The following is a 20,410-nucleotide window of genomic DNA, read 5'->3' on the forward strand; positions in this document are numbered from 1 at the left end:
CACACACATACACGCAGCCGGCGGAATGGATGCACCCAACCACAAAATCAAAAAGAAAAACAAAACAAAAAGCCGCAGCGTGGGACGACCAGCGCACACACACTCCCATTGCTCCCGTAAAGCAAAACACACACACAGAGGGAGAGAGAGAGAGGTCGCCCACTCAATGCAATAAAAACAAAACAGAAACAGTTACGGTGCTCCGCCCATGCAGCCAGGCAGGACGGCAGCGGTGCGTGTCGTGCAAAAGAGAGCACCAACGGGCCTGCATGGGTGTGCATGCATATATACAATGGGCACATTATGTGTGTGCTTCGTGGGGTGAGGTGAGGGCGAGATTCCATGCAAGGGGACACACACACACAGAGAGAGAGAAGGAAGAGTGTGTGTGCGGGCGGTGCACGGCTCTCTCTCCCTCACTCTCACGCGGCCACCACCGCAGCCGCAGCCGCACACGCAACAACAAGAAGAAGTAAAAGAGGGGAGGTGGTGTGGGAGACCGCGGTGCTGCTGTCACTGTCTCCAATAGTCGTATCATTTTTTTTGGCGACGGTGGTGGCTGTTGTTTCTGCTTTTTGTGGTGTATTTTCGCTGGCTGTAAGAGCATCGCTTGTATTACCAGTTTCGGGGCTGCTGTTGTGTTCTTTGGAGGTAGGCCGTTCATCGGTGCCATCATCCTTGCCCTCCTTTTCCTGGGCATCTCCACTTCTACTTGTAGGGATGGTTGTTGCTGTTGGTTTTCCTGGGTTGTCGGTAACTGCATCCTTCATCGAATCTGATGAGACGGAGTCTTTTCCTTTTTGCTCCCCTGCACCATCTGTTGAAGACTGCTTCATTTCTTTTGGCTGCGTTTCGGTTTGTGACGGTGATCCTTCTTGCTTTTGTTCTGTTGAGGTCTGGGAGCCTGTTGTTGCCGGTGGGATTTCTTTTCCTGCTTTAACTGTTGGTGCTGGTGATTTCTCTGTTGGTGGTAGTGCTGATATTGGATCTTTTGTTACTTTGATTGGTTGTGTCTGTGTTTTTTGTAACGCTATTTGTTCTGTTTGTTTGCTGGAGGGGTCGTTTGCTACATTGCCGTTCCGCGCCTCATCTTCTCCAGTTGTATCCTCACCAACAAATTGACTTTTTGTCGTCACTCGTTGAGTGGAGGAAACTTCGCGAGCATTGGGTGCTGGCTTCTCTTGTGGGTGCTCTTTGGACGGTATGTCCTGCGCAGGTTTTTTAAATAAATTCAAACTTTCTTTTGAATATTCCATTTGCTGGGTGGATGACACACCAATAACGGTCTGTGAACCATTGCCACCAGTGGAAATGAAAGGTGGAGGAGCAGAAATAAGAGCGGAAGAACTCAACACATTATCACCGCTTCTGTTAGGATTTCCACTTGGGCCGCCGCCACCACCGGCAGAACTGCCAACACCAGATACTTGTGGCAAAGTAATAAGTGATTTTTTGGTGTCTTCTTTTCCTGAAGCTCCTGTTGCTGGTGGTGGAGGTAGCCCTGATTCTTCACTGCCATCATCACCATCATTCGAATCATTATCTTCTTTCTTTTTCTCAGCATCATCATCTCCAACAACTTCACCTGCAGCTCGGGATGGTGACGCGTTTCCCTGATGCTCTGGCTGACTTCTTTCTGAAGTCCGAGAGGTTTGGTTCTGGCAGTAAAGGTCTTGGCGATCCCAGCGTATCTTCACCACCACTCGAAGAACCGCCGGCTTTACCGTCAACATCCAAATCGTCGACACTTCCACCGCCGGCACCGCACCACAGCACGCAGAGGGCACACACCAGCAGCACACGGCCAGCCATCATCATCGCCATCACTCCTTTCACTTGCGTGCAGCCTTCGGCACAAAATAACTCCCCGTCAACGCAGAGTGAAAGCAAAGGGTGAGAGACACGGCCGCTACACCACGCAACGTCACAAAAGGCAGCGGCACGGATTTAATGAGAAATACCAAGCCAATGAAAGTGCAAAAACGCACAGCGACCTGCAACAATTTAACAACAACAAAACACAAAAGTAAACAAGCAGCAATAAAGTAAAAAATGTAAAAACACAAAAGAGCTGCGCCCAAATGGCTCCCGTGCGCATGCACCCATCCTCAACAGTGCGTCCACGCAAACAGTCGTGTGCGTCTCGTGCATATGAGTGTGTCTGGGACGCGTTCAAGGTGGCGGATGTGGGAAGCAACGCGGAGCACACAGCAGGGCAGCGGAAGCAAACAAAGCAAAAACAATCAGCGTAATTACTCTTACTTCATACATCGGACCACAGTAGACGTACACATGTCCCCGTGGCTGAGTGCTGGCACGCACAGCCCACGCTCCCTTTCAGCCCACAGCGGTGCACGCCAGCGCGGATACTGCGAGCAGCAGCGGGGCACACACCCACGCAGAGCTGCTGAGGCTGCCATCGATTTCGCGGAGACGTGACGGTGCGCGGGTGGTCGTCGTGGTTGGTACCTTCGTAGTCGTAGTGGTACTTGGTGCCTGTGGCGCAGTAGTCGTCGTGGTGGTCGTAGTACTTAGTGCATTTTCCTTCTGAATTTGTGACGACACCGAACCGACCGTCCCAATTTGTGGCACTGGGTTAGCGGGCCCACCTGAACCCCCTGACTCACCTGACCCACTTGGTTCCTGTTTCGTACTAAGCTCCAGGCTTGTTGTATCTGAACCGTCTGGCAGAGCAGGTCCAAGATCTGTCCCTTTTTCGGAATTGCCCGTCCTGCCTGATCTCTGTTCCCCACCGCCCGGGTTTTTTAACCCCGGCGTGTCTTTCTCACCTGGATTTTGTACCGTGCCGTTCCCGGAACTTGTTCCTTGTGATTTTTGGTTCTCACTTCGTGGATGTTCCGCACTGTTTTCCGGAATCCCTGGCGTACCGGCCATTCCACCTGCCCCTTTTCCGGTATCGGTCCTCGTACCTGATCCCTGTCCAGCAACGACCAAACCTGCTTGAGCTGCTGCACCGTCAATACCCGTAACCAAGACTGTATGGGTTTGTGGATTTGAAGAACTGGCCCCCAGATCTGGCTGCCGTAGCGGTGTCGTCTGAACACTGGGTACATCTTGATGAGGTTTACTCTCACTCGCCATCACGCAATCGGACGGGCAGCAGCACAGGGCGAGCACCAACAGAGCGTACAGCAGACGGCACGTCATCATCATCGTGAGTGTGGTCGTTCAGTGGTGTGGAGCTGATCTGCACGGTGAGGGACATGGAGAGCAACAGGGGAGACGAGAGGTGCGGCAGACACACACAGAGGGCACACCACATGAGGCGAGGGCAGCAGCCAGGCATGCACCGTACGCCGCACACCACGCACGACACACACTCCAATCCACGGCAACAGGCACACACACACACACAGCCCTGCCGCAACAACAACACACAGATGGAAGAGGAGGAGCAAACAGGAGCGGCACACAAGGCCCCACCGCATGCACACACGGAGAGAGCGGTCCGTCGTGTCGGCACCCCTCACGGAGGGTACGCACACAAAAAAGAGAAGGTGCAGCGCACACAGCAACAAAACAGCAAAGTAACAACAATAAAAAGGAGAGATCCACGCACACCACGCGAATTGTTGGTCCACGGGAAGTGCAGAAAATATTCATCACAAAAAAGTTCAGTTGCCCTTCGGCCTCAGTTCACATTCAGCGCACACCACTTCATGCAAGCGCGGCCACCACCGCAGCAGCAGCACACGCAAAAAATAAGCGCAGTGAATGGCATAAGGCAAGCAAACATTTATTTGTGTTTCTTTTTAGAGAGTGGAAGATGTCCGCATATTTTGTTTTGTGTTGCGGAGGGTAACCATTCATGCCTGCATCGTGTGTTGGGGATTTCTGCAGGGTACACAATTACGTTTTTTCCACCTGTGAATGTTTCTTGTGTTGGTGCAGCCAATAATTCGGTTTGTGTTGTTCCTGCTTTTCGCTGGTAAAGTGCTGCAATAGATGTTTGTTTTTCCTTTCGTTGCCGTGGCACCTGATTCCTCGCCGTTTGTTGTGGTGGAAATGAATAATATGTGAGTGGACTCCCACACACCAGAACGCACCTTCGCTCCTATTTATTGCTGCATGGAAGGGCATGTGTGTTTGGTGGTGCCTCGGCCATATATTTTGTGGGTGCACATTCCCCTGCAGGCTGAGGGCGGGATGACGCTCCGTCGCGGTGCACTTCCCTCGCATGCCGCCCACTGTGATTCATCATGCATCACCCCCTCATATATTCCGTGGTGCCACACCGCTGATATTGTTGCAGCCGCTGTGATTCCGCGTATTTCACGCATTTGGTTGCGCCACAATACATCCGCTCGTGTGGCCGCCGCATCCAAACAGCGGTGCCCAACACTGTGAGCGGCAGTCCACATCCTTGCATGCCCCAACGCAGTGGTGTTTGACTGTCAGCCAGGCGTCAGACAACAAGAGAGTCTTGTGCTGGCAGTACAACGCACGGAGCTGCAGTGAATGACTCGGGCGGCGACGCATCCATTTGTCGCAAAGCAGTGAAAAGGAGTCGGGCAAAATAATACCGGCTGCATTCACAACACCACATCCACAGCCAAAGCATGCGACGTGATGTGTGTTTCACTGGTGCTGTGGAATGCCTGCAGACGACGTCACTAGTGGAGGCACACCACCCATGATCAGCGGACAGACAATAATCGGCATGGGAGGCCACAAAAGGCAGCAACGACGCCAGCAGCAGGAGCAGCCCTCTCTTTCTTTCTGTTGCCTCCGAGAAGTAAATATTCCACCAACCACAGCTGACTGTGCCATCGTGACACTCCATGCACGTCGTGGCTGCGTCAACACATCCTGTTCCCTGCAGCGCCCCAAAAGATGCCTCACTCCGTCCACTGAGTGCATCGATGTGGGCCGTGCCTCGGCTGTTCGTGGGGACCACAGCTATGTGAGGGTCACCGAGTCGCAGCATGTTTGTTGTGACGTTGTTGCATGGCACCCGCACACACGCAGCGCCTGCATCCCTCCCTTTTGTGTTCGCCCTCCGCCGGAGTGGCCACACACACGGAATTGCAGCAGCAGCACAATAGCGCAAGGACCAACACGGCGCACACCACACGAAGCCGCACCGTCACCATCGTCATCATTGCAGTCATCATCACCCGCAGTGGAGTCGCTGGTGTCAGTGAGCCGATCCGTGAGGCAGAAGGAAAAGTAATGGAACAGGAGGGAGGGGGACGGAGTGCAGCGGATACGGCGAGTGAGAGCAGACAACATGTGGAGAGGGCAGCAGGCCCAGCCGCACAGTTCACACACCACGAGACGGCATCCACGCAACGAAGGCACACAACGCCAGCAGCCACCCACCATGCAGGAGGAGAAGACATCCACCACCATCTCCCCCAGCTCATCGCCACAGCCCCAGGGAAACGGCAAAAACACCGCGGCCACCACACCAGCCACACGCGCAAGCGAACCCTCATCCGTCCATGACGCAGCAACAAAATTTCCTGCCATCCCGCCCTCAATGGGACACGGAGCCCAACTCAACGCAGTCACACGCGGTGCACCACACCCGCAGGAAAAGAGACTCGGGGTGCGCGCTCCCTCTACTCCCTTCGCCTCATGGCCACGGAAGAAGACAACAGCCGCCACACGCAACTGCCAGCATGCACCACAAAAGGAGCATTCAAATCCACTGCAATGTGCATCTTGTGTGTGTGTGTGTGCCTGCAGAAACACAAAGCAAAGAAGTAGAAAAGAGGGAGCAGAGTGTGTGGAGGGACGCACAACAACAAAATGTACAGCGGAGACGCATGGCGGAAACAACAGGAAGAGGACCGCTCAAACTCATGACTGCACTGCAGCCCAAGCAGCGGCAATCCACACAAGATTTATTTAAAACAAAAAAGAACATCCCCTTCGTCTTATGTAAACCCCATCACACAAAATAATTATAAATGAAAAAGAAATCGTCCATTACTGTTCCACACAAATTTAGAAATCGCCTGGCTGCCGTGTGGCCACACCAAACTGTCCGTATATATTTTGCCCGAAAAGAAAATTAAAAAGATGGTTGCGTGTGTTTCAACCGTCCGACCTCCATGTGTCCGCACATCGTTTATATTTCATGGGGTCATCTGCGTGTTGCTGCTCCCCTCAGCCCTCTCATCGGCGTGCGAGTGCGGCCCGCAGAGCACAGTCACTCGTGTGTGGGGACTGAGAGAAGCACGCAGACATGACGGCGGTCGCGTCACTCCATCGGGAGTGAGCGCAGCAAAAGAAAAAAATCATCAGGAGGGAGAGAAATGCTGGCGGGACTGCCAGCGCGTGAAATGAACACGAAAAGCAAAAAAAGAAAAAAAAACACGGCGGCAGGGTGTGGCTGTGTGTGTGGCGCTGCGGGTGTCTGCCCGCCCTGGCCGCAAGAAAACAAAACAAGAGGGAAGAAATGTGTGCGCCGCCCCACAGGCCCTCGTCGCACGCCCACACGTCACGGCTCCCTCAGCGCGCCGTTCGTCGCGGCCCCTCCTCATGCGTGCAGCAGGCGAGGCGCACAGGGCCGTCGTCGTGAGCGCGTCGGTGGGTGTGCGAGTGGAGCAGTTGGGCGGCAAACACACGGCACCCCTCACAGGAAGAGTGCAGCAACAAACAATTAAAGAGGGAAGAGTAGAAAAAAAAAATCTTCCACAGTGATTGCCCCAAAAGCAAAAAAAGGGATGCGGGAGTGAGAGATAAAAGAAAAAGAAAAAAAAAAACAAAATAATTTAAAAATAAAAAGAAGTAAAAGAAAAGAAAGAAAAGGTTTAAAACGCACAACAAAGCAAAAGCAAGAAAAAGCAAATTATCTTAAGGATAAATTAGTTCTTGGAAGTAATTCTGTGCAGCGGGGGTCGCAATTGTCCCACGCGGCAGCCATTCACGCCTCACAGAGCCGCAAACCCCCACAGTCCCAACAGAAGAAGCAGCAATGGCAGCAGTCCAGTCTCACACAAAGTGCCGGCATCACTGTTATTCCCCTGCGACACATTTCCGAGGCTGCTGTTGAGTGCCGCAGCATTTACGTCCCCGACCTGTGGATGGACCTCCTCCTCCTGCCCATTCGTTCCTCCCGCCGTCTCCCCATTCGCAATACTGCTCTCCAATAACGGTTCCTTTCCCGCCTGCTGTTGTCGTCCAGCAGTAGACGAGGAGTTGGCTCCTTCAATAGTCGTGTTCACCAGAAATGGAATAGAGGCTTTATTCGGGTTGTAAGCGTCAATCTCAGTGCTATCCAACGGACGGTTGTACAGCAGGACGTTCGTCACAGTCACAGACACGTCTTCTTCGACCCCTGTGCTGTCTGCACTGCCTCCATCCCCTCCAATGTAGAAGTGTGAGATTACTTTCGATGCCTTAGTTTCCAATCCACATGGTGCATCCCCACCCACACGCTGACCATCGACGTAAGCGGAGCCATGGCTACCGTTCCGTATCAAAAGCACCACGTGTTGAGTTTTCCCTTTCTCCCAAGTGCTGCTGTGCTCCTTAGGGGTTCCGTCACCGCACAGTAATATCCACTTCTTTCCACCGTCGTATGACAACTCCATAAGTTTCTCTTCACCGTCCAGACGCACGCCCAACAATGGAATATTACCCTCCTTCGGCTCACCGTCGATGGACACCGTCGCCACAAGAGTGAAGTTGTAGTTCGCGAAGTGGTACAGCTGATTCTCCCCTTGACTGCCAACGGGCCACTGCGCTCCTGCACCACGCCCCGTGAAATTCACGCCGTTATCCGTCTTCTTCGCCACACCTTTATTATTTATTGTGGCGTTCACCCCGAGGTACTCGTCTTTCCACGTGTTATCAGAGAAGTTGCCGGACAAAAATCCAACCAGCCCATCCGTGATCTTATCAGTAGTGCAGGCGATTTCACTCAAGGCAACCTTCTCAGCAAGTAAAGTGGTGCACAGCTGGGAGACACGTTCGTCCACTTTCTTCCACGTCGTCAGCACCTCCTTCACCCGCTGCAGCTGCGCAGTCAGACACACAGTAACCATACCGTAAGATAGTTCGTGATTAACTTTCTTCTTCTTCTCGTACAGTGCAATCAACTTCTCCCCCTCATTATCACCATTTCCACTTTCAGCACTTTTGTACAACAGGGTGCTGGCGGCAGCGTCATCATCTTCCTCGGATACCGGGCCAATATCAACAATGTGCGTGTTGTCCGTCAGCCAAAGATGGAGTTCACCCTTTTCATTTTCCTTTTCTTTTCCGCCCTTACTCGAATACACCGGCAGAGTGACAAGCATCACTTTTTTACTATCATCTCCAACAGTCGCTGTGATGAACCCGCTCCCAACGCCCGTTTCATATCGATTGTGTTTGTTGCCCCACACGCGCGAGAGTGTCCCGAGTGCCTCCGTCCACGACTCCCCCTTGTCACCGGACTCGTACACCCTCTGGCGGCCACCATCACACGCAGTCATCATCATGAGTTTTTTGTCCTTCCACTCCACAACAGAGAGAGCACTGCAGCCACCCTCAGACATCCCCTTCGACAGCTTCCAACTCTTATTATCCGGGGAGTATATGAACAGAGAAACTCTTTTTCTCCAGCTGGCTGTATTTGCGTCATTCGCCTTCACCGTCCTATATTCCTGGCCTTCCATAGGGAACACAAGCGTACCGTCCTCCATCTTAACACCCGATCCACCGCTCCCAAGCAGTTCTGTCACATATCCATATTGTTCAGTATTAGAAGAGATCGGGAGAGCGTCAACATCAGTCCAATAAATTCTTTTACCGTCCCCATCATCAAAAGTGACGTTCCCTCTCGCCAGTAAAAGCCCCCATTCATATTTTATACCATTCCTAGTAGCAGCGGCACCATTAAGGTTATACATTCCAACAACCATGTAAATATCACTTCTCTGCACAACTGTTGTTGGCTTACCCAGAAGTACTTGCGCTCCGCTTTCAGAGCCAGCCTGATCCACTGCTTGGGTGGGGCATTCCTCTTTTCCAGAAGGACATTCCTCCAGTACTTGTGTCTTGAGTTTCGTTTTATCCAACTCTTTTGCTTGTTCACCAGCCCACGTCAGGAGCTCCGAGGCAATCCCAGCAAAACCGCCTTCATCATTCTTCTTCGTGGACAGCGAACCGGCAACGGCAAACAAATCACCATTCACTTCAACAAGACTGGGAAAAAAGAGCGAAATCACCGTTCCCTTATCCGTCGTGTCTCTCCAAACAAACAACTTCCTCTTTGAAGATTCCGAATCTGACAACACCTCCTCAGTAGATGCAGCCCCACCAGCGTTGCAGAACATCATCACAACGAGGACGAGCAGCACCGCAGAGTAGAAGTGATGCCGAAACATGTGGGGCCTCTGCGGCTCACTCTCTCCTCCTTCCCTCCTCCTCCCGCTGGATCCGGTCACGCGGCGACGGTTGTGTGTGCGGGGTGCCTTCACTGCAGCAACACGTGAGAGCATACAAATATGTGTGTGTGGGCGGTGTGTGTGCTGTTGGTCCTTTCAGAGCCTTCGAATTTCACAGTAGCGTTTAGCGCTTTTTTTCCTTCTTCGTGTGTAAATAAGAGAAATAGAGAGAAAACATGCCAAGAAAAGAGGATGAAACAGTGAGCACCGCCACCCATCCACAGTGAGTGGCATCATCATAATCCCCACCGCAGCCACTCCCAACAACAACAACTCACGCACACAGACACACGGAACAGGAGATGGAAGAACAGTGCACCGGGAAAAACACAGCGACGGTCACCAATAGCAGCAGGTGCGTCGTTATTCGTCACCCGTCAGCACACACCGAGCAGCGCCCACATACAAAGTAACCGGCGGGATGCAAAAAAGGGTACAACCTACCCTCGCATCGCATATGCGCTGCCGCCAGCCTTTTTATTGTTGTTTCTTCCATTGCCACCAATGGTCTTGTTTTCACTTCGAAGATTGTTGCAGTCTCCGGGCACAGTACCCGGAGCGGCTAAACTTGTTTCAGAACAGCCAACACCGTAGACACCGCAGCACAGCACGCAGAGGGCACACAACAACAGCAGGCGGCCAGTGATCACATTCATCACGGCTGCACACACAGTCTAGAGAGGGACAAAGAGAGGAAGATGAGAAGAGCACACACACATCAGCAGCATGGAAAAGGAGGAGCAGCGTTTGCATGAGGGTTGTTGTCATGAGCATGGGGGACGCGTGCACGCAGGAAGAACAGGCAACAATGAAACACCGGACAGCACGGCACACAACTCCACGGCATGTAAAACCCACCCGCAGCTGCCCCCAAAGTGGACGGGAAAGAGGGCGCAACAGTACGGCAAGAACACAGTGATGCCGGTGCAGAAAAGGATCACAAGACGGCGTGAAAAAGAAACAAAAAACAGTCTTCCCCCACAGCGGCCACATCCAACAGCGCAAATTAATAATAACAGAAACAAACACCACACACGGCAACTCACAGCGGCAGTGAGTCCCTGTCGCCAATCTTCATGGCTGCACGCTACCGCACTCCTCGTGAGTCCATCGCTCCGCTGCCTTCTTCCTTCCCGCGGCACACAATCGGGTCCATCCACACCCGTCACCAGGCCGCCCTCAACGACACAGCAGGCAACCGCCCAACGACTGTTGCAGAAATCACACACCCGCAACAAAGCACGCGATGCAACATCATGTCACGTGGACCCCGCCGTCAGAAGAACGTCATGTCAACCGTTTGGCCGGCACACGGTACAATCGATCAACAGAACAGAGAAGTAAGACAGGCACTCAATCAAGGACTCTCCACGCACAAACAGCCCTTTTGATGCCGCCGCTGCTGCCACGGGCACGGTACCCGAGCGGAAAATGACAAGCAGTAAAAGCCTCGCAAGAGAGAAACAATCCACACGTCCATATGCAAAGCGCCACTCAGGCTGCAGCTGCAGGGTCTGTGGGCAAAAATGCGCCTTTATGAATCCCGCCAGTTATGTCAGTCTCCCCTCCCACCAATGTAGCGCATAATGCACGGCGTACGTCCACAGGCATCCACTCCCGGTGCCCTAGCGACACTCCAGAACACACATAATGGAGAAGGGAAGTATCATTACACAATGCCACCGCAGGTAAATAAAAATAGGGAAATCAAACCACACAGATCCCTCGTACACGCACACAAACACCCCACAGTATCCTCTAGAAGAAGTCAAACAATTTCTTATCCCAACCCATAATACACGCGTGGTGCCGCCACATTAGCGACCGACAAAAGAGGGAGAGTGCACACAGCATGTCCCTGGTACAAAGTATACAGACAAGCAGAGTGTATGTATATACTGACAGGAACGTGCCAGTTGATATAGGCCTCTCTCTTGCACCCACTGCTGAGTGTTGGCACCGCGGCGGCAACGGCAAGCAGAAGAATCAGCGGAAGAAGAAAAGCCGCAACCGCAGTGTTACTGCCGTGGATCGGAGGCGGGGCGTCCTCCATGTCGGCCTCCCAACCCCCGCGCACCACCGCCGCATCATCCTCCCTCGGTGGAGGGTCCACGGCGCCCTGCGTGTCATCAGCGGCATCAGGGCCCTTGGGTTCCGTGGCTGTGGCACCGCCACCGTCCTTGTCGCTGGCGGCCTCATCTCCTAATGATTGTCCCAAAACAGACATCACACCATCGGCGGCCACATCGTCGATGTCCGGAAGATCGCTCTCCTCTCCGCCCCCTGCGGCGCGCCCGCGGTGTCGCTGGGCAAGAGCACTCCGTTGCCGTCGTGGCACCTGAGGCGACTTCCTTCTCCTCTGGCGACGGATGCTTCTGGGGAGCAGCTAAGTCGACATCCTTCGGTGGTGTGCCACGGCCGGTCCCAATGCTCTCTGGATCGGGGACGGATGCCCGTGGCAAAGCTTGTTCAGTAGATGCCGGTGAAACCGTCCTGCTCCACATGCTCTCTCTTCGCCGTCCCACGGAACCACTGGAAGTAGGCTGCCGCTGGTGGCGGATATCGTGCACACCTGCGCGTGGTCACGGAAAATAGCTTTTCCCTCGTCGTAGGGCGGAGCAACCCACGTAATCGTCGCCTCGGCCGTGCATGGGGCACAACGGGCGTTACCCTCTCAGTCACTCTCAGACGCACCCGCATGCCGAGGCACCGCAATGCCGCATGCATGGCAGCACCGAGATGTATGTTTCTTCCGGGTCCCTCGCATCCGTCGTGTTGGTGGGAAGCGTGTCCGGACACCACGAAGAGGGCTTGTCCCCAGGCACCGCAGAAAAATATTCTCCCCTCCAAATAACAGCAGCAGCATTTCTCACATCCAGTGCGGGACCAATGATGGGGCAACTGTCCATCGGGCGTTTTGCTGACCCTTCATGGATACTCCACACCAACCACTGGAATACCGATCCAACGTGCAGCGTCTGGCAGGAACGCACGCTTTTCAGAACATCTGGGGATATTCACTCATGTTCGGTGCGGAGCACTTCCTCTGCAGCAGCGCACAGCACGAATTCCTTCACCAGCGCATCGGCTCCGCCATATCCCACTTCACCCTCATGCAGCCCAGGTCAGCCGGTGCGGCCAGCGTCAGCTCCGTGCAGCAGCCGGCACTCCCAATCGGTGCCATCCACTCATCCTTCGTGTGGCGCTGCGACCAGTGCGACTCCAGCGTCCTCCCGTCACCATCGCCATCCCGCAGCTCCATGCCATCAATGTCGTCGCAGTCGCGGGGCTCCTCGCTGCCATCGCGGCAGTCGTCGAGTGCACCACCACCGACAGCGCTCTGCCACGGAGAGCACCATGTCAGCATTGGCAACACCAGTGGAACAATGCCCAGCACGCACCGTAAACCGAATGCAAACGCTGCCCGTGGCAAATGGGGGCACAATCAAAGAACCCTCCAGTGGCTGCACGGGCAGACGATCCGCATGCGGGTGGACAGCAACAGGAACAACTTCATTCTCGAGAATGATCCCGTGCGCAGAGGATACAACGTCACCTTCAGACTCGCAATTGCCATTCAATGAATTCATTGCGTAGTACCGCTCTGAGATACAATACTTCCTGGTATCATCCAGGTCCCTTATGGAAACCTTGATGCGGATGGGCATCCATCCCTCCCAATGACGGTGTATGGCTGCAGCGCACCAACTGCTCAAAAAGGGTGCGTCCCTCACAACAACGCGGATCCAATTCGTGCTGTCGGCACGCATAACATATTCAACAAATCGAGGGTACGTCAAAGTGACAGCAAAGCACCCGCATGCACAACACATCACAGGCATCATCACATGCAGCAGCACCAGCGTCTCAAACTAATGCGGGGTGTAGAGCAAGTAAGCCATTGATGTGGGTGTTAGGCAAATATTTCGTGGCTCGCTGAAGCAACAAGGACCGATTGCGTGGGAAGAAACAAAGAACAGGAGAATACAAAAGGGAAAATTCAGCCATCCGCACTTTAAGAAGAAAACCAATCAATGAAATTAAAATGGGTGCACTCAACCACAACAGAAGCAAAGATTCAAAACAAAAGAAAAAGCCGAAGCGTGGGACGACCAGCGCACACACACTCTCACTGCTCCCGTAAAGCAAAAAACACACACACAGAGGGAGAGAGAGAGAGAGGTCGCCCACTCAATGCAATAAAAACAAAACAGAAACAGTTACGGTGCTCCGCCCATGCAGCCAGGCAGGACGGCAGCGGTGCGTGTCGTGCAAAAGAGAGCACCAACGGGCCTGCATGGGTGTGCATGCATATATACAATGGGCACATTATTGTGTGTGCCTCGTGGGGTGAGGTGAGGGCGAGAGTCCATGCAAGGGGACACACACACAGAGAGAGAGAAGGAAGAGTGTGTGTGCGGGCGGTGCATGGCTCTCTCACACTCACTCTCACGCGGCCACCACCGCAGCCGCACACGCAACAACAAGAAGAAGCAAAAGAGGGGAGGTGGTGTGCGAGACCGCGGTGCTGCCATCGGTGTCGCCAGGCTTCGCCGTGACAGTTTTTATACCCGCAACTTGGACCGGTGTTTCCTTCGAATTATTGCCTTTGTTTTCATCGTGGTTTTCCTCTGTCTCGGAAACATCGGACTCCGGTGCATTGTTCGGAGTATCTTCTCCAGTGCCCTTGTCCGTTTCGTTATCATCATCATCGCTGGCTTGCGGAGGTGTTTTTGTGGTTGCTTCGGTCTGACCGTTAGATGCTTCATTTTGTTTGGTGTCTGCGGTGGTGACAATGTCCTCTTCTGCCAAATCTTTGGTTGTCTTCATGCTCTCTGAGGTTTCTTCTGAATTTGGCCCCGGCATGTCATCTGCACCGTCATGTTGTCCTTCCACAGGCAGTGATGGTGGTGGATCTGTTGGTTTTGCCGTTGATGCTCCCGGTGGTGCTGCCGCTGGTGCTCTCAAACTTCTTTCCTTTCCCGGTACTTCTGGAACTGATAGTCCCACTGTAGCTTCCGCATCAGGCAACGGGTTCTGTTGCTGTTTTGGGCATTCACCAGCATGATTTGGTTCTCCAGCATACTCTTTGCAAATAACCCCAACATTAGCGTCTTTATTTTCCATGACAGTCTTACCGTAAACATCGTAGCAAAGCTCCCTCATCGCATTATGAACACAACACTTCACAGCTGATTCATCAAAATTCGTTTCTGTAGCATTTTCCGCCTTGCACTCGTTCTTTAGCAGTTCATGCCAATTTAGGAACATATACTCCGACCAAGCACTTTGGACAGTGGTAGCACCAGGCAACGACGACGCCACCACCGCAGCACCACACCACAGCACGCAGAGGGCGCACACCAGCAGCACACGGCCAGCCATCATCGCCATCACTCCTGTCACTTGCGTGCAGCCTCCAGCACAAACTAACATCACGTCAACGCAGAGTGAAAGCAAAGGAAAGAGACACGGCCGCTACACCATACACAGTCACAAACACCAGAAGCAGTACGCGTTTCATGAGAAATATTGAACCAATGAAAATGCAAAAAACGCACAGCGACCTGCAACAATTTAACAACAAAAAAAACACACTCAAGACTCCGCTGCGCATGCATATGAGTGTGTCTGGGATGCGTTCAACGTGGCGGATGTGGGAAGCAACGCGTAGCGCACAGCAGGGCAGCGGAAGCAAACAAAGCAAAAAACAATCAGCGTAATTACTCTTACTTCATACATAGGACCACAGTAGACGTACACATGTCCCCGTGGCTGAGTGCTGGCACGCACAGCCCATGCTCCCTTTCAGCCCACAGCGGTGTACGCCAGCGCGGATACTGCGAGCAGCAGCGGGGCACACACCCACGCAGAGCTGCCGAGGCTGCCGTCGATTTCGCGGAGACGTGACGGTGCGCGGGTGGTCGTGGTGGTTGACGCCTCTGTAGTCGTAGTGGTACTTGGTGCCTGTGTTGCAGCGGTCGTGGAAGTAGTTGGCGCCTTCGTCGTCGTCGTGGACGTCGTGGAAGTAGTTGCTTTTATTTCCTTATCGGCTTTTTTCCCATCCTGTCCCTCAACAGCCGTACCTGATACCTGTATCGAACCGGGCTTTTCGTTTAAAACCTGTCCTGCACCGGACGCCGCACTTCCCGACTGTAACGCAGCAGCCTCTGTATTTGGTTTCTGTACCTCTACAGTGTTCTCTTGTCTCTTTAGAGGAGTCGAGCCCCCATTTCGTAACCCTTCCTCAACGCTCCTACTATCTGCCAGTTCCGCACCATTGTCCGTCTGAATCCTGTCCATTATCGGGATTATCTCGCGCTTTTGACTGAGGGGGCGACATGCCCGAGCCGGCGGAAATGTCTCCAACAGTCTCTGCCGCGCACACGGACGGGCAGCAGCACAGGGCAAGCACCAACAGGGCGCACAGCAGACGGCACGTCGTCATCACCGCGAGTGTGGTCGTTCAGTGGTGTGGAGCTGATCTGCGCAGTGAGGGACATGGAGAGCAACAGGGGAGACGAGAGGTGCGGCAGACACACACAGAGGGCACACCACATGAGGAGAGGGCAGCAGCCAGGCATGCACCGCACGCCGCACACCACGCACGACACACACTCCAATCCACGGCAACACGCACACACACACAGCCCTGCCGCAACACCAACACACAGATGGAAGAGGGAGAAGCAAACAGGAGCGGCACACAAGGCTCCACCGCATGCACACACGGCGAGAGCGGTCCGTCGTGTCGGCACCCCTCACGGAGGGTACGCACACACACAAGAGGAGGTGCAGCGCCCACAGCAACACAACAGCAAAGCTATAATAAAAAAAGAGATATCTCCGCACACCACGCGAATTGTTGGTCCACGGGAAGTGCGGCCAATATCTAGCACAAAAACACTTCAGTTGCCTTCAGCCTTCGTTCACATTCAGCGCACAACACTCCATGCAGGCACAGCCATCACCGCAGCAGCCGCACACGCAACAACAAAAAGAAGCGAAAGAGGGGAGGTGATGTGGGAGACCGCGGTGCTGCCGTCACTGTCGCCAGGCTTAGATGTAACATTCTTTTGAGTGGTGATCGTTTTTGCTGTTTGTGGTGCAGTTTCATTTGCTGTGGGAGCATCCTCGGTATTTCCATCTTCGTGCCCGTATTGTGGTTCTTTGTTGTTAGGCCGTTGATCACTGTTATCAACCTTGTCCTCCTTTTTCTGGGCTCCATCACTGCCACTTGTAGATACCAATGGTGCTGGTGTTTCTGCTGGATGACTTGTAGGTCCATCTTTCATCGAACCTGGTGTTTCTGAGTCTTCTCTGTGTTGGTTTGGCTCACCATTCCCTGATGATTTTTCCGGTGCTCCAGGCGCCGTTTTACTGTGTGACGGTGAGGTCGTGCTTGTTCTCTCAGTTGCATGCTGCGAGCCTGTTAGTGCTGGTGAGTTTGTTTCTTCTGCTGAAACGGTCATCGCTGGTGATGGCTCTGCTGGTGGTAATACGTGATTGACTTGTGGTACTGGGGGGACTGAGGAGTCGCTGCTGTCAGGGGATAACCCGGCATTCTGGTCGGTATCCTCTTTTCCCCCGTTCGCAGTTCCACCGCCACCACCATTAGTGATAACCTCTTTTTCTGGTGTGCCGAGCAACCGTTCTTGCGGAAGGAAATCAAGTGCTTCTGCTGGATTCACTTTAGTCGGCGATGCATCTTGAGGCGGTGATTGTGACTCTTCCTGTTTTCCGTTGGAGGTTCTTTTTTCCGGGCGTAAATGTTCCTCAGAGAGACTTGAAACACCATCCGGATCAATACGAACAGTTGGTGATTCTTCCCCGGACGCAGCAACCAAAGGTTCACTTTTACTTTCATGAGAAATATCAGCCTTTTTACCTCCACTGCCACCATGACTCCCATCTGCGAGAGGAGATTGCCCACCACCAGGATCGCCGGAAGTTACGGGACCAACAACATCACCATCGGCAGCACCGCACCACAGCACGCAGAGGGCACACACCAGCAGCACACGGCCAGCCATCATCATCGCCATCACTCCTGTCACTTGCGTGCAGCCTTCAGCACAAACTAACAACACGTCAACGCAGAGCAAAAACAAAAAGGAGAAACAAGTCCCACAGTGACACGCACCGTCCCATCCAGCAATGAGAGTCACGCACCACAACAACAATTAGTTGGGCGCGGTTCACCAACAATAATGAAAAAGAGGAGCGCTCCTCGCCGTGCACCGTTCCTCACACTCCCACAGTCACTGTTGCTGTTACTCCCTCTCCTCAGGCCCTCACAGGCACGCCACGCTCACTTCAACACGCGCTCCTCCAGCACACGCAGCCGTCATTTGCTCCCGCTGCGCCGCAACGTCCGTCACCACCTCCCTCAGTCCAGCAGCTCCGTGACCTCCACGTCCCTCACAATCGCCGGCATGCCCCGGCCGCGCAACACACACAGCACCACAACGTCGTGCCGCCTCTCCTCCACAATCATGAGCGCTACGTCCAACGCGTACTGGCGCACGTGCTCCATGCACTGCGACCACACGCGGACCAGGTTGGCCGTCATGCACTGCATCTTGTCGTCCTTGTAATTGAAGCGGACTTTCACATCCTCTCAATCCACGGCTTGGGTGCTGCAAGAGACTGCCGAGTGGTGCCACGTGTGGAAGAAGCAAATGTGCGGAAACAACGGCCACCCTCACTCCATCACACATCCCCACTTCCCTCCACTGTCCCACACACAAGGGCGGTGTGATGGGGAAGAGATGCCCGCAGCACAGTGCATACACAAGGGCACACGCAATAGCAACGCCATCCACGCCGCACCGCAAGATAGAACCATGCGCACAGCACACACGCCGCCGCAACGAATTGGGTGTATCGAATTACATACCGCAGTCCCCCAATTCTGTCTTCCGCTTTGAAGCATTGTCCACGTCAACCGGTCCAACAGAAAAAGTGCGGTTGTTGTCCGTGACCCAAAGGCAGAGCGCAGTGGCCCTTTCCTTCCCCGAGGCATGCCCTCTCTGAGTGCACAGCATGAACTTCCTTCCCTCAATGGTCGCGGTCATGAGGGCATCCACACGCAGGCTTTCCTTCTGGGAGACTCCTGATCGTGCGTTGGCCCACACGGCTGAGAGTGTCCCAATGGCCTCCGTCCACGCTGTCCCCATGCCACGCGACCCGTACACCCTCTGGCCACTCTCGCAGTCAACAATAATGAGAAGTGATCCCTCCCATTCGGTGATGCGGGAGTTGTGGCATTCCGCAGGGGAAATGTCCTCAGAGAGTGCCCAGGCACTGCCGTTGTCCGTCGAGTGAATGATCATGGAGCAAACGTATTCTGCCTCATCCTTCGTCATCAGAGGAAACACAAGCGTGCCATCCTCCATCACAACACCTGCGCCACCAGAAGCAATGAACTCCGTCCAGTCACCTTCGTGAGAAGCAGAAGAGATCCGTTCCGGGAGTGGTTTGGGGTCGCCCCATTCGATCCGTCCACTCCGCTTGCCACCCGTGGGATTCGTGACATCACCCACAACCAGTTTCAGCTCCAAGCCACCCTCTCTCCAACACACACCTTCGTAGGACACATCAGAGCCTCCCGCAAGAGGAAACACTCCGTGGCCCTTCGTAGTTGTTGTGCGGCGGAGCACAACACCCAAACTCCCCTTTCCCTCCGCTGCACCAAGCACAGTGTGTGCCCTCCATGTATCTTTTATTGACCTCACCAACAACAGTGGACCAATCCCACGCAGAGTCAATGCACCTCGCAAGAACATCAGAAGAAAAGGGCTCACTTAGTTGACCACCTTGATATTCGGCATCCGTGTGACCCTCGGCGAAAGCAGCAATTACTCCACCAGCACTGACAGGAGAGGGTGAGGCAAACGAATCCCTCGTCGTAACTGGAACAGTCCCATCCTCCGACTGCACCAGCGTCGTCTGCGGCACAAAAGGATCGACTCCCCGCCCTGAATTTGACACCACAACGGATTGCACAGTGTTGCAGCACATCCCCATCACGACGAGGAGAAGCACCGCTGAAGTAATGACACGCCGGGACATGTGGGGCCTCTGCGGCTCACTCTCTCTTCCTTCCCTCCTCATGCCGCTGGATCCGGTCACGCGGCGACGGTTGTGTGTGCGGGGTGCCTTCCCTGCAGCAACGCGTGAGAGCATACAAATATGTGGGCGGTGTGTGTGTGCTGTTGTTGTTCCTTTCAGAGCCTTCGAATTTCACAGTAGCGTTTAGCGCTTGGTCGTAGCTTCCTTCCTAGCCTGAGTGTGTTTGTGTGCAAGAAATCAAATTAAAATATAAAAAGCATCAAAAAAGAACGTGGCAGAGGAGTGGGTGGCGCCACCATTCACGGCGTAACACATCCGCTTCGTCGTAACCGCCACAGTAATTACCCTCACCGTCCACAACGGACCAAAAAGTGTGAGGCCACACACAGAAGAAGAGAAGTTGACGGTTGCGCACGGGCCAAGACGCCCTCCGGCAAACGGCACCAACCAACAGACAGAGAGGAGAAATTAAAGGCAAGCAGAATCCCAAGTGCTGCGGGATCCTTGCAAGCACCGCTCCCTCACTGTAGAACCTTTAAAGCGTTCCTCGCTGCAACATCCCCCACCACCCCTCGACGTGTCGGTGGATTTTCCCGTTCGCCGGAAGAAAAACGGCGGGATGCTTCGGCAGTGGTCGAAGACACACAGAGCGCGCCGTCGACGCGATCAACGAGCGCGGACCCTCGTGAAGTGCGATCCCACAACCGCGATCCCTCCATCTACTCTCCTGGACGTGGAGGAGGCATGAAATGTCCTCCTCTCTACAGTAGTCCTGAAACGCAAAAAAAAATCCACAGGAAATCCCGCGCAGCCACGGCCTCCTCAGCAGCCCGACAGTCCACGCCGCCGCACCGCTCCTCAAGAGGTCGCCAGGCCCGGTAAGGCAAGCAAAAGGGGACCAGCAATTTGGTCAGGGCGTCCAGCAAAATGAG

General features: G+C 53.9%; 4 protein-coding genes and 4 pseudogenes across 4 annotated transcripts, besides 4 other annotated features; all 8 read right to left on the reverse strand.

Annotated features, from left to right (window-relative positions):
* Positions 1-2,636: part of a sequence feature (areas not merged during assembly with more than two copies in the genome that could not be assigned to a particular haplotype) that runs on past the window's edge.
* Tc00.1047053511183.200 lies at positions 423-1,826 on the reverse strand (annotated as a pseudogene).
* Positions 2,338-3,174, reverse strand: Tc00.1047053511183.210 (mucin TcMUCII, putative; the record flags this gene model as incomplete). Its single annotated transcript, XM_816810.1, has 1 exon — positions 2,338-3,174. One exon carries the CDS (start codon positions 3,172-3,174, stop codon positions 2,338-2,340), a length of 837 nt encoding a protein of 278 aa, XP_821903.1.
* Positions 2,637-3,512: a sequence feature (heterozygous, non-Esmeraldo-like haplotype).
* Positions 3,513-20,410: part of a sequence feature (areas not merged during assembly with more than two copies in the genome that could not be assigned to a particular haplotype) that runs on past the window's edge.
* Positions 6,713-6,779: a sequence feature (A-rich).
* Tc00.1047053511183.230 (trans-sialidase, putative) lies at positions 6,903-9,458 on the reverse strand (the record flags this gene model as incomplete). Its single annotated transcript, XM_816811.1, has 1 exon — positions 6,903-9,458. One exon carries the CDS (start codon positions 9,456-9,458, stop codon positions 6,903-6,905), a length of 2,556 nt encoding a protein of 851 aa, XP_821904.1.
* Tc00.1047053511183.245 lies at positions 12,333-12,773 on the reverse strand (annotated as a pseudogene).
* Positions 13,854-14,798, reverse strand: Tc00.1047053511183.260 (mucin-associated surface protein (MASP), putative; the record flags this gene model as incomplete). The annotated part of the gene is made up of 1 exon (XM_816812.1): positions 13,854-14,798. One exon carries the CDS (start codon positions 14,796-14,798, stop codon positions 13,854-13,856), a length of 945 nt encoding a protein of 314 aa, XP_821905.1.
* Tc00.1047053511183.270 lies at positions 15,213-15,851 on the reverse strand (annotated as a pseudogene).
* On the reverse strand, positions 16,340-17,449 carry Tc00.1047053511183.280 (mucin-associated surface protein (MASP), putative; the record flags this gene model as incomplete). The annotated part of the gene is made up of 1 exon (XM_816813.1): positions 16,340-17,449. The coding sequence occupies one exon, from the start codon at positions 17,447-17,449 to the stop codon at positions 16,340-16,342; it is 1,110 nt and encodes a 369-aa protein (XP_821906.1).
* Tc00.1047053511183.300 lies at positions 18,296-19,480 on the reverse strand (annotated as a pseudogene).

This window comes from Trypanosoma cruzi, genomic scaffold, assembly GCF_000209065.1.
Source record: "Trypanosoma cruzi strain CL Brener 1047053517065 genomic scaffold, whole genome shotgun sequence".
NCBI lineage: Eukaryota > Euglenozoa > Kinetoplastea > Trypanosomatida > Trypanosomatidae > Trypanosoma > Trypanosoma cruzi.